This window comes from Sebastes fasciatus, chromosome 21 (assembly GCF_043250625.1).
Source record: "Sebastes fasciatus isolate fSebFas1 chromosome 21, fSebFas1.pri, whole genome shotgun sequence".
Classification (NCBI taxonomy): domain Eukaryota; kingdom Metazoa; phylum Chordata; class Actinopteri; order Perciformes; family Sebastidae; genus Sebastes; species Sebastes fasciatus.
Window position 1 is genome coordinate 15,333,799 of NC_133815.1, and position 13,238 is coordinate 15,347,036.

General features: G+C 39.2%; 1 protein-coding gene across 1 annotated transcript in view; it reads right to left on the reverse strand.

The window, feature by feature from the left end:
* Nucleotides 1-13,238, reverse strand: part of LOC141759347 (uncharacterized) — a 110,764-nt gene that overhangs the window by 51,130 nt on the left and 46,396 nt on the right. Inside the window, exons 8-10 of the mRNA XM_074621341.1 lie at nucleotides 10,854-10,973; nucleotides 3,751-3,918; nucleotides 989-1,168 (exon numbers count right to left, since the gene is read on the reverse strand). Of these exons, the coding sequence (XP_074477442.1) occupies nucleotides 989-1,168; nucleotides 3,751-3,918; nucleotides 10,854-10,973 (468 nt within the window). The remainder of the gene's footprint in view (nucleotides 1-988; nucleotides 1,169-3,750; nucleotides 3,919-10,853; nucleotides 10,974-13,238) is intronic.

Sequence of the window (13,238 nt, forward strand, 5' to 3'; positions counted from 1 at the left end):
GGTTCTTGTGACATCCCTAAACTGTATATCCACAACAAGACACGCAAACAAATACAAATTTGACCAATCTCATAGTTGTACAGTACAGACTTGTGAAACCCTAATGCAACAGTTTTCTTCCATCCTGCAGGATGACAACTGAATTAACTGGGAGACTGTTGTAACAATGGCCTCAGTGATAGCCAACAAAAACCTGACCACATTAACCCTAAAAGTATTCAGAAATGAGTCAGTGAAGAGGCTTGCCAGTGACAAGGACTGAACCTAGTGTGCTGCTTACCTCTTTTTTAACAAATCCAAGTCCTTGAAATTCACCCATGGCTTAGTGACAAGTATCTGGTTAATTGAAGGTTAAATACAAACCACTGAGCTCTAGCATATGCTTTTTGTATATCACATAAAAAGGGCAGAGCATAAAAAGGTCTAAAGTTTTACTGCAGTCCTAGCAGGGGAAAAAAAAAAATCCATTTTAGCAGAACAATCCAAATGTATGTCAAGTCTGTCTTCGTCAAAAGTGTGTGTTTTTAATAAGGCTCTAAATATCAGAACATCCCATTACCCATTATCTAAAACCTTATTATCAGCACCATTGTAGAAATAGACAATGCCTGTCACAGTGAATATTACATTTGAAAATTGAATATTTAAATGAATCCCTCACCTGTACAACCCTTCTTATCAGCCCCATTGTGTGGAAAAGACAATGCATTACATTAAAGTGAATATTATATTCCGTCTCCATCCTGTAGAAATTGCGTATTTTCAGTTTAACCATTTCTTCCTGACATTGTCCGCTTTGTGTGGAAAATGTTTCTTGACCTTGTGAGCGAACCAAACTCGCTGACAATGTGTCAATGTCAACAATACATGGACGACAACAACAGGGAAGTTTAAATGAGCTCGTCGCAGTGTTCAGTGTTCTGAATAAAGTGGCAGAAGTTGTGCAAGCAAAGTTGTTCAAGAAAACCTTGAGGAAGAAAACAATTACCTTCTTTTCAGTGGCGTGACAGACGTGCGTTAGCTCCTGTTGCAGACGCTCCATCTCCTTGTTGGCATGGTGCAACTGGTCTTGGATCAGCTGCCTCTGCTGTCTCTCCGTGTCCAGGCTGGTTTTGGTCTGATCCAGGGCTTCACTGATGTCACTCAACATGCACTCAGTGGTTTGTAACTGAGGGGGAGAAAAGAGATGAAGAATAAGTACAGTATATGTCTGATCCAAAGGCTGAGAGAGGGACAGTCACAGGCAGGCGGGCAGCTGTAGTGAGAGCTGAGGAGGAGAGGCACACGAGGAGAAGAATGGGTGAACCGTTACAACAAGACACAAGCAGGAGGAGAAGGAGATGAAAGTATAATTTAGGGACGTTTGCCTCCGCTCTGTCTCCATAGCAGTGAAAGGGAACATCATAAAGGCTTTGTGCCAGGCTGGGGAACCCTACAGTTACTGCTTTGACTCAGGACCAATAAAGCTGCTTGACTGCACATCATAAAGTCGTAGGACACTAACTATAGACTAGTGCTTCCTAAACCATAAGGCTCACAGAGAGCTGTGGTCCTTTGTCTATGCGATCCACATCAGACAAGAGAAAGAATATGCTTTTATCAACATGGGTTCTTGGGAAACACACCACATTTTCTTTAAAGTAACTGCACTATTCTATGGATACCGAAATAATGCTGCCCAACACTGCAATGGCTGACAGAAACTAGTTTCAAATGGGTGTAAGCTATTCAAAATATCTGATGTGTCACTAATAATACTGAGGCTGTAGGAGTATAAATAGTAGTGTTATGTCTATTATAATTAAGTGCATCTTGTCTGCACTATTATATACTGTATGTGAGCTCTTGTTCAGTTGTGTCCATCAGCTTCTAAGTTAATTTTGCGCTGTCTCGTTTACCATACTTTGTCGGTGTGACTTTGTTTGCTGTGTCATCAACCTTCATATCTATACAGCCAAAGTGTTTATGATTATATTGTTTACTAGAGCACAGAGGTGGAGGAAGTACTCTGATCTTTTACTTTAGTAAAAGTAATACCACAGTGTAAAAATACTCAAAAGCTACAAATAAATTGCCTGCATTCAAAATGTTACTTAAGTAAAAGTACAAAAATACTATCATCAAATTACCAAAAGTAAAAGTACCTACTCATTATGCAGAATGTACCATTTCAGAATAACATATTACAGTATATCATTGAATTATAATTATTGATGCATTAATGCGTTCATCACTTTAATGTTGCAGCTGGTAATGGTGGAGCTAATTTTAACTATTTATATATATACTACTTAATAATACATCATAGTTTACTAGTTGATTTATATTTCGTATAAATAATCAGAATCTGCATATAGCTAGTAATGTAATGTAGTAAAGTTACAAGTACAGTATTACCCTCTGAGATGTAGTGGAGTAGAAGTTTAAAATTACATAAAATGGAAAAATACTCACGTAAAGTACCTCAAAACTTTATTTAACCTCAGTACTTGAGTAGCCTAAATGTACTTAGTTACATTCCACCACTGCTGGAGCACAAAATTGTTTCCAAAAGCACAAAGTTCTTCATTGATCTACCCTCTTTTTTGCTCTCAAAATGCACCAGATTGATGCATTTAACATTTTCACCACCTCACAAAATCCTGTGGGAAACACCGGTGTAAATTAATTTGGACTCTGATATAAACAAACATTAGATCAGTATAAGAAAAGGAAAAACAGATAAATCTGACCCAGACTCAAACCTGTGTCACAGAGTATGCAGAGTGAGCCAGATCACTTGAAGATATGAGGAAATACAATCTTAAAAGGATCGCATTCAAACTGCTGTCACCTCCAGAATACACCAATGATGTCAGCAAGGTAACAGGGAAATTAAGTTTGTGTTAGAAAAGTAAGGGCATAAAGTCTTTCAAGTGTTCCCGAAGTCAAGTAACTAACATGCTTTTACATTGAATATACTTTGTTTAGTTTGCTGCCGGGCACCCGCACCGCTAAAACACTAGTAGCAGATGAATGACTTGACTTGGTCAAGGACACAGTAAATGGGTTAATTTAAGCCTAAAACACATCAGTGCCACGCTCCACACTGATATACCTGGAGGGGCGAGAGGAGGGAGAAAAGAAGGAGAGAGAGAGTGAAACACAGAGGGAGAGAATTATAAGAAAGAGAGGAAAAGGACAACGAGAGAAACCTAAAGGCCATTCCATTCATCATGCGTATGACTCTTTAATGTCCCCATACATTACCATTGGCTCTCATTGGGGCGAGGGCGAGACTGGACGAGGTGAGATGACAGAGGAAATGAAAGACAAGAAAGAATGAAGTAAAAATAATGAGTGGACAAAAGAAAGAAAGAAACAAAAACAACATTTAACCCCCTCCCCCACGCTCGCTCCCCTCTCTTGGCTAAGTGATATTCACACGAACACGGTTCTTTATTGTACAACGAGCCAACCCTCTGCGGAGCTAAGATGGTGGCGATGAGTTATTAAATATGGAGAGAGGGCGAGAGAGGGAAGGCGGAGGAGGAGGGGAAGAAGGACGGATGATTAACTGTGAAGGAAGTAAAAAATGAGGAGAATTCCCCGATGTACCTGACTGGATTTGATTTAGAGAAGGTTGCCCAATTCTGTTCCTTATTTAAGAAGAGCTCCCCTCCTGTGTGTGTGTGTGTGTGTGTGTGTGTGTGTGTGTGTGTGTGTGTGTGTGTGTGTGTGTCTGAGAGAGAGTGTGTGTGTGTTACCTACTTTGCTCTGCAGTGAAGCCCGGCTTTCTTTGAGCTGTGCGTTGTCTTGGACCAGCTGTTGTGTGTGTTTCTCCTTCATGGCCAAGGTTCCCTTCAGAGAGTCCTGTGTGGCTCGCAAACCAACCACATCCTGGTCCAGGTGCCTCACATGCTCCTCTCTCGCTTTCATCTAACACACACACACACACACGGACAATAGAACAGTCTGTACTGTACGTATACATATATATATACTACTACTGCAGCCTGTAGGTTTGACCCGCCTTGTATCTATGCAGAAAATGCAAACTAAAGTGTCTCAGAAGTGTCAGAGTAGAGCTGATACTTCCACCAAGTCTACATACTTGTCAAGATAAGCCAGTCAAATGTTAGTTTCATGTCAAAGTTATTAGCTTATTTTATGCATTTTACATTATGCTTACATACTGTATTTAGGACTGTACTTTTCAGTATTTTAGCTGCACCTCTACACACCGCTATGTTTGACCATTATGTAGGGCTGCACATTTAATCAAATATTAATCGCGATCATGGTTTTGGCTTCCCACAATTAAATGAACATGATCGACTGTGATATTGATGTTTAACATGCGCTCATAGAAAACTCCGCTGCATATCAAATCAGGCACTTCCTAAACTAACAGCCAGCCCACCAGGGGACGATCCAGATGTTTTGGCTTCACTTTTTGGGAAGCTGTCATGCCGCTGTGCACGCACCCTGCAGCAGCAGCAGCAGCCTGTGAAAAACTTAACTGAATGTTGGGGTTGCAGTTCAGAATAGAAGAATAATATTATGTATATTATGTCGGGCAAAACAAAAATGCACTGAATTCAGTTGAAGAAGAACCTTATTTGAAGTCTTATTTTGATGCAAAGACATTGGCATAGGGCTGCAAGATTATGGCCAAAATGATAATCACGATTATTTTGATCAATATTGAGATCACAATTATTCATTGATTTTGGGGACAAAATATTTTTATTGCAATGTCAAATAAAAAAAAAGAAGCAAAACTGGTCCTTATGCACAGTTCATCTCCAGAAGCAAAATAAAATTGTACCAAAACCTTTTATCCAAAATTAAATCAAAAGAGCACTGCTACATTCCTGCTAATTAACAAAATAAGACATAAATAAGGTTCTTCTTTACCTGAATTCAGTGCATTTCGATTTGTTCGGTTGTATAATAGAGAGAAGACGGTCAAAGCGAGTAATATAGAGTATATTACTCTTCTACTTTGGACTGCAGCCACAACTTTCTGGAAAGTTGGGTATCACAGCCTCCCAAAAGTGAAGCTGAAGTGAACTTCTTAATCGCCCTGTGGTGACAGGCTGTTAGTCAATATCACAGTTGATCATATTCATTTAATTGTGGGAAGCCAAAATCTTGATCATGATTAATATTTGATTAATTGTGCAGCCCTACATTAGCAGGAATGTAGCACGACATGGAAGTGAAAGCAGTGCTCTGTAGATTTAAATGTGAAAGTGCAAGAAAAATATTTAGTCCCTAAAAATAAAGGAATAATCGTGATGAATAATTGTGATCTCAATATTGATAAAAAATAATTGTGATTATCATTTTGGCCTTAATTGTGCAGCCCTATTATTATGGTAGCCCCCTGCAGAACCCCTTTCAAATTCTTGTACAAACTAGAAACCATTGGAAAAGTACAAGAAAATATCCAGCGCCAAACCTCTTGTAATAGTCTCTTGTGTGCAGCAGATCTCTAGAGTACCACTTCTAACTGATCAACAATGTCCTTGGCAGATGTCCTAAAGATAATTCCATGTGAAAACAACAACTTTTTCATGTTTTGAAGTCCATTAGTCTGCTATTTAGTCTTACAACTGTTCAAACTCTAGTCTAACCATTGTAATGTGATATTTATAGTTGCATGTAAAAGTGGCACATCATTATTCTCATCATCAAACTCAAAATTAAAATTGGAACTCATCACCTTCAGAACAATTACTTTTCAGTAAGACGGAATAAAACACATAAACGTTATGTATACTTGAAAACTACAACAAAATAACTGTTACTGTACATACATTATTGCTCCAGTTATGATTGAGGGAAAGAGACGGGTTATTTCAAAGGGAAGCAGACAGTGGTTGAACTCCTCACCCCGTGCACGACTGTGAGTGTGTGTAGGCCTGTGGTTCAGAGACCCCCAGCCAAATCAAAGCCCCTATTCATTAGCACTGTGTTAAATGAGCCCTGGGTTAGATTAGTAAGGAGACTCCGCAGACAGTAAACACACAAACACATTTGCGCGCGCATACACAATTTTGTCAGACTGGATGATTTAAGATTTGTGACCACCCACAATACAGACTCACACACACGCACACACATATATACCTACAGTACAGTATCCTTCTGAACTTCTGATCTCTCTCGTTACCTCCTCTAACAGCCGATTGTGGTTCTGGACTTGTGTCTTGGCACAGAGAACCTCCTCTCCAGGCTATGCAGTATATATATCATCCAACCTATTGTAACGGCGAGCTAAAGGTGGTCTTTTATGCACTTAACTCATCCACGGCATGGCTAATGGATGGTAACAATTATAAGCAATGGGGCAGCCAGTATTGCGACACTAAATTAAAATTACTCTTTTATCTGGATATTCCACCGATTTTAGTGTGACCACTGGGAAATAAAATAAGTTCCACAAAACTGAGACAATAAGGTGTGAATTTCAGTACTTCAGCCAAGTTCAACACATTACATAAGTGGGCAGAAGTTCTTGTTCTTAATGTTAACCCATCAAGAGGGATTTCAGATGAAAAATGAAGCAAAAGAGCACATTTTCTATGCATTTTAAACATTATCACCATCGACGTTAAACCAAGTTAAAGCAATATATCCTAAAATGCAGCTACTGTAACTGTTTTACTGTACTTACTTATGACTACAATTCATGCCTATATCTCATATGCAATAGACGTTATGTACAGTATATCCAAACATTACATAAAATATTTCTATAATTTCCACCATCAATCCATATCATTACTTTTTTAACATAACTTGAGGGTGTGCATTTAAAACTAAACTTGGGTCTGAGGTATTGCCAATTCTGAGTTCAGTGAGTGCACATACTCACAAGAAAGCAGGGCAACTCTGTGGGGACTGAACTTGCTCTAGCAAGATCAACTTTAGACCTTACGTTTAATAACTAACTTTATTATTAAAAATCCATCCTTCATTTAACTGTTCAGATATTAAAGAGGACCTATTATGCTTTTTCACTTTCCTTTAGTGTGTTGCATAGTTTTTTATGCCTGTAAAAGGTCTGCAAAGTTACAAAGCCCAAAGTCCATGCCAAAGGGAGTTACTCTCCCCAACAGAAACACTGCCCATGAACTGCCAGAAACGACTTGCTTTAAGCCCCGCCTTGTCTTCCGTAATGTGGTGATGTCACCAAGTAACACATTTACATAATACCTGCTTAGCGGCTAGTTTGGCCCGCCCTCAAACAAAGCTGGTTAGAGCGGAGCTGGAACGGAGTACAAAGACTTTGGTTCAGTTGACCAATCACAACAGATTGGGCCAGCTGACCAATCAGAGCAGACTGGGCTTTTTGGGACGGGGGGCAGGAGCTTGAACAGAGCATTTCAAGCCGAGGGTGGAAAGAGGTGCTGCAGCACAGAAAAATAAGGCATTTTTTGAACATTAAAGCATGTAAACATGTTCTAGTAGAAACCCAAAATACAAGCATGCATCTGAAAATTTGCATAATAGGTCCTCTTTAACATTCACTACAACACAACATGATCAACCCTGTTTGCATTTTCTTTAGTCTGAATGACTAAATGACTATGAATATCTACAATAAATCAAATTTATATGTAATTTAAAGTCTTTTTTTGCCTAGAAGTTATTTCTGTAAAGAATGAAAGTGTAACAGAATCGTTTTTGCTAAACCAAAATACATACCATACATATTCACATAAGCCTACATATACAAGTAAACTCCAACTAAGGTGTTTTTCAGCAATTGATTACTTTTGTCAAAAACACTCAAATCAAAAAGAATCAAATCATGTTTGTCTCTTATTGAATGTGTCAGGTAAACTACACAATGGATTACTTCATTGCTACAGTATATTTTGTGGCTCTGTTCCACATTTGAGGACACTTTAACAAACCATTCTCAATTTCCCCCTTGGTACCTTGTGAGATAGTATTTAACAATATATAATATATGAAATATGTTTGTATCTGTGTGGAGTGCAGCCTCAGTTATTGAGCAACTGATGTATGAGTATCTAAATGAAGGTATCAAATCAGGATTAGTAAATTAACTAGGTTGGTAAGCACATGATGGATTTCAACTATATGTGAAGATGAGTGCATACAAGAGTAAATACGGATAACAATGTAATAGATATTATAAATACTGATTATTCTGTGCTATCTTAATTAAAGTTGTGTACTGTAGCTGGCTTTGTCTGAGTAAAGCGAGTGGGTGCATAAGATGAACGTTAATGATTTAATGGCTGATGCAGCAGCGTGTGAATACTGCTACAATGGCAGCCTGGATTCTGTCAGTGCCAACAATATAACATATAATCTGTATTTTTTCGCAATTGTAATCTGGCATGTTCGGATAATAAAAGTCACATAAAGTAGAAAACATAAGCAGTTCTGTTACTTACTGGTCTACAAATAGGGTATTGTATATTTGTTGTTTCTTGTGAACCTAGTATTATACTCAAATATTCATATTGAATTTTTCATAATCCCACCCACTGTATGGTCACTGCTATTTATCCATGAGGGAGCTAGTTAAAGATCACAATGTCTGTCAAAATCCCTCCCATAGCCCAAGGTCTTTACGCCGCTGACTTTCAGAACTCTGTTATATTGTTACATAATGAATACATTACGGTGACTTTCCTCATCTCCAAATCTGCCACCATCAGAGATGATTAAAAGTTCCCATGTGGTCTGTGTGAAGTCTTAATTCTCCAGTGGGGGAGTATAGGACCTTGGCTGGAAGTCCTGAAGAAAGAATATCAGATTTGTGATTTTATTTCAAATTAGTGCTTAAGCCTTGGACTTTCATATTTGTAGTCCCTATTGAGAGAGAAGCCTCAATCTGATCAAGTCTCATTACTTTAGCAATTAAGGTCTCACCCCTGGGGTCCTCCCCACAGCTCCAGCCCCCCCGCCTACGCCTCCTCCTCCTCCTCCTGTCTCCTTTCCTTTATTCTCTCCTCCTAGCCATCATATGTTTTTGCCACCGAGGCGGAGTAGAGGAGAAAGGGAGAACGGCTTGCGTAAATCCTTGATTGGCCAAAAGTCTATCCTCCATCTAGGATTACGAATAGAAACGGAACATTTGAGGACAAAGGAAGGAGGGGTGAGATGGGAAGAGACAGAAAGAAAAAAGAGTGTGAGAGAGAGAGAGAGATGTGAGGTGCAGAGTTATGGGCACACACAGAGAGAGAGAGAGAGAGAGAGAGAGAGAGAGGGTGGCTAATATAATTGAATTAAAAAGATGGAGCGGGGCCATTTCTAAGCAGGTGGGAGTGTGGAGTGAGAAAGAGCAGGCGAGATATTAACTTCTAATAAAAGAGAGATTAGAAAGTGGCTAGGAGGACTGCTCTGTCTTTACCTGTGGGAGTGACGGCCCCCACATAACCTTTCACTGCAATATGCACACTGATATTGGCCGCCATATTCTCAGCATACCGCGCGCAGACAGACAAATGCACATACACAAGCATCCACACGTACCGCACATACATTATAATGTATATACACACACAAATATGTGACATTTGAGGAGACGCACACACTCGGTCATGAGCACAGTGTGACAGCAATGCATTATCAGCCCTCATTCAATGATCCAACAGGCGGCAGCCATCAGATAATGAAGACGCAGCTCTTTGGGAAGCCGCTGCTATACAGACAATTAATTAACTAATTGGTCTAACGAGCTCGTTAAAGCCGTGCCTTTTTTGGCAGGCGGTGTGAATACATTAACGCGGCTAATTCAATTAAACAGGTGCAGATTTCACAGCTGCCTCTCTCACGGGCACACACACACACACACACAAATCCTACAGGTGTTGTGTACATGTACGCTCCATTTGACTCTGACGTCTTTCTCAGCGAAACCTTGGCATGCGATCAAAAGCGTAATGATATGCAGATCAAGTGGAGCGTGCCTGTGTGTTTGCGTGTGCGTTTCTGTCGCCTGTTTGTGCCTCAATGGGCCGGTGTGCCTTTGAATCAAAAGTACAGCTCAATAAGCTCTAGCAGCATTGGTAATCTGTATAATTGAAGGGGTATAAAATAAGTGGGAGGAAAACTAATTGAGGCGCTATGATAGCATACTTAAAGTAGCTCCCGGGGGTCAACCAATAATGTTAGCAAAGCTTCACAATGCAACACAATTCTTAATTTGCTTCAAAGTTTTTCAATATTACACATACAAAATTATAGGCAGTTTACATTCACAACATAATACTATTAGGTAAGCAGCAATAATGATTTTGCCAGTCTAACCACAAGACACATGCATTTAAGAATTTGTAACATGTAGCATAAAATCATGTCTTTAAAGAGGACTTATTATGCTTATTTTAAGGTGCATACTTCTACTATATACTACTATTTTTTTTGTTACTAGAACATGTTTACATGCTTTAATGTTCAAAAAACAGCTTTATTTTTCTCATACCGGCTGTGGTGCAACACCTCGTTTCACTCTCTGTATGAAACACTCTGTTTGAGCACCTGGCCCACTCTGTTGTGATTGGTCAACCGAACCAAAACTCTTCAGACTCCTCTCCAGCTCCGCTCTAACTAGCTTTATTTTAGGGCGTGCCAAACTAGCCGCTATAGGCAGGTGCTATGCAAATGTGTTACGTGGTGACATCACCACGTTACGGAAGAAAAGGCGGGACTTAAACAAGGGAGAGTAACTCCCATTTGGCGTGGACTTTGGGCTTTGTAACTTTGCAGACCTTTTACATGTACAAAAAAACTATATAACACACTAAAGGAAAGGGGAAAAAAGCATTACATTTTATACAAGCAACAAAAGCATGCGTGTTTGTGTACACTTGCAATCTTACCTTTTGTCTCGCTCCATTCAGCGTCTCAATTAGTTGGTTAATCCTCGCCTCTTTCTCCTCCATCCTCCTCTCGAACAAGGCACCGAGCTCGCCCCTTAAAGACACCATTCTGGCCTCAGCCTGGAACACAGTCAGAACACAAACTGTAGACAAAAGCTGCGGCGTGTGTGTTATTGTCTGAACTCAAAGATCCTCTATTGTGAAAAATGACAGCGAATCATTTATGAGCGATATTGCGTGGAATTATCCTCACAAGACGACAAAATTGCAAATAAAATGGCAAAACATTACACACACGTCACACTGAAATTGTTAGCATGGTTTTATGTTCTCACTCCACCACACACACACACACACACACACAATAGACGATGCAGATATTGCCCATACAAATATGGATGGACAGATTATACACATATATCACATACTAATACACACAAACAGCAGAGTGGGACTTCTGAGGGCTTGTCTGAAGGTGTTGGTGCTTGTAAGTCTGATGTGTAATCTCTGTGAGTGTGTGTGTCTTTGTGTGGAAATTTATATGCATGTTGATTTGGTGGGTTTGGTTTGTTATGGCAGCAGCTATAGCAGAAGCTCCCTCATAGGCTGACTAAAGCGCTGAGGTCGGTGGTTAGCAAAACTCCCATGGAGATGATACCACTGATTAATTTCCTCCGACTTCATCCACACCCTCCCCCTCCATAGGTCCGCCTTCTTTCCCTTCCCCCAGCCCCTTCAGCCACTGCTGAATATTAAATCAGTCCCCCTTTTTTTAATTTCAAGATAACCACGGTTCATTTTTCTCCAAGTGTCACATAGCCATGACATGCTGTAGCAGCCTATATATTAGGGATGGCTCATCTGAGTTATTGTTATCTTTTTTCCATTTACTGCCTGTGTGTCCTACTGTACACTATGCATGGGCAAATCATTACCTGCACGTGTGGTACAAATATCGAATAACACCGTTAGTAATTTGCGGTGAAATTTCCTATCTTGATAGTTAGACATGTTGCTGTCTTAAGAGCCGAACGGCACCAAAAAGTCTCACCATAACGTAAATATTGCCTGTGGTGTTTTTGGGTAGTGTTTGTTTCCTGCTAGTTAATAATGAAGTCTGTGTTTGAGTATGTTTGTGTGTACACAACACGTTGGCCAGGGAGAAGGAGAAGAGGGGTGAGTCTATACTGCTGTAGTGGGGTTTATAGTGATTTTGATTTTTGCCACTACCACTTAGGGACTGGTGTTAGAGAGGGAACTGACACACATAGAAGAAATACACAAGCAATCCTGGGAGCGATCCTGCAGTCTGTATAATATATAAATTAGGGGTAGGGGGAAAAATCGATACAGCATAGTATCGCAGTATTTTGCGTGGCAATATTATATCGATACACGGATATCAAGTATCGATCTTTTATTATATAAACTATTAACCATCATGTCATGTTAGCTAGTCGGGAAGAACGCTAAATAATGCTCCAAAGTTACGCTAGTTTGGCGAGGAAAAAACGGCTTGGCCATTTTCAAAAGGATCCCTTGACCTCTGACCCCAAGACATGTGAATGAAAACTCATTCTGAAACTGTATCTTATTAGATAAAGCAGATGTTGACAAACTGCATAATTTGCAGTCAAAAAAAGGTAATGAATCACAATATATCGCAATATACTGTATCTTATCGCATTACTCAGCATATCGCAAAATGTTTAAAACCTGTTGGGCTTGAGTTAGCCATGTTATGATTTGAGCATATTTTGTATGCGAAATGCAGTACCTGTGAGGGTTTCTGGACAATATTTGTCATTGTTTTGTGTTGTTAATTGATTTCTAATAATACATATATACTTACATTTGCATAAAGCAAGCACATTTGCCCACTCCCAGAACAGATAAAAAATGTACGATTCAATTCCGATTAAATATTTTAATCGATTTACAGCCCTAATATTATATATATATATATATATATATATATATATATGACATTATATATATATTTATATATATATTTATATATATATATATATATATATATATATATAATGTCATATATATATATTTATATATATATATATATAATACATAATACATAAATATACATATATATATTTATTTATTTATTTATATATTTATTTATTTATTATATGTGAAAATCACATTCAGCCATTAATGTGTGCACACATGTGAACACACACAGACGGACACACACCACGGGTGTCATCACTCAATGTCCCAGCTGCAAATGAAATCTCATTCTCTCTAACAATCTGAGTAGCCCACTCTGAAATATCTCTCTGCCTCCTGCCGCCCCCCCCCCCCCACCCCCTACTTATTCTGGGTCTCCACTAAATCACACCCTATTTTTCTTTACCAATCTGCACA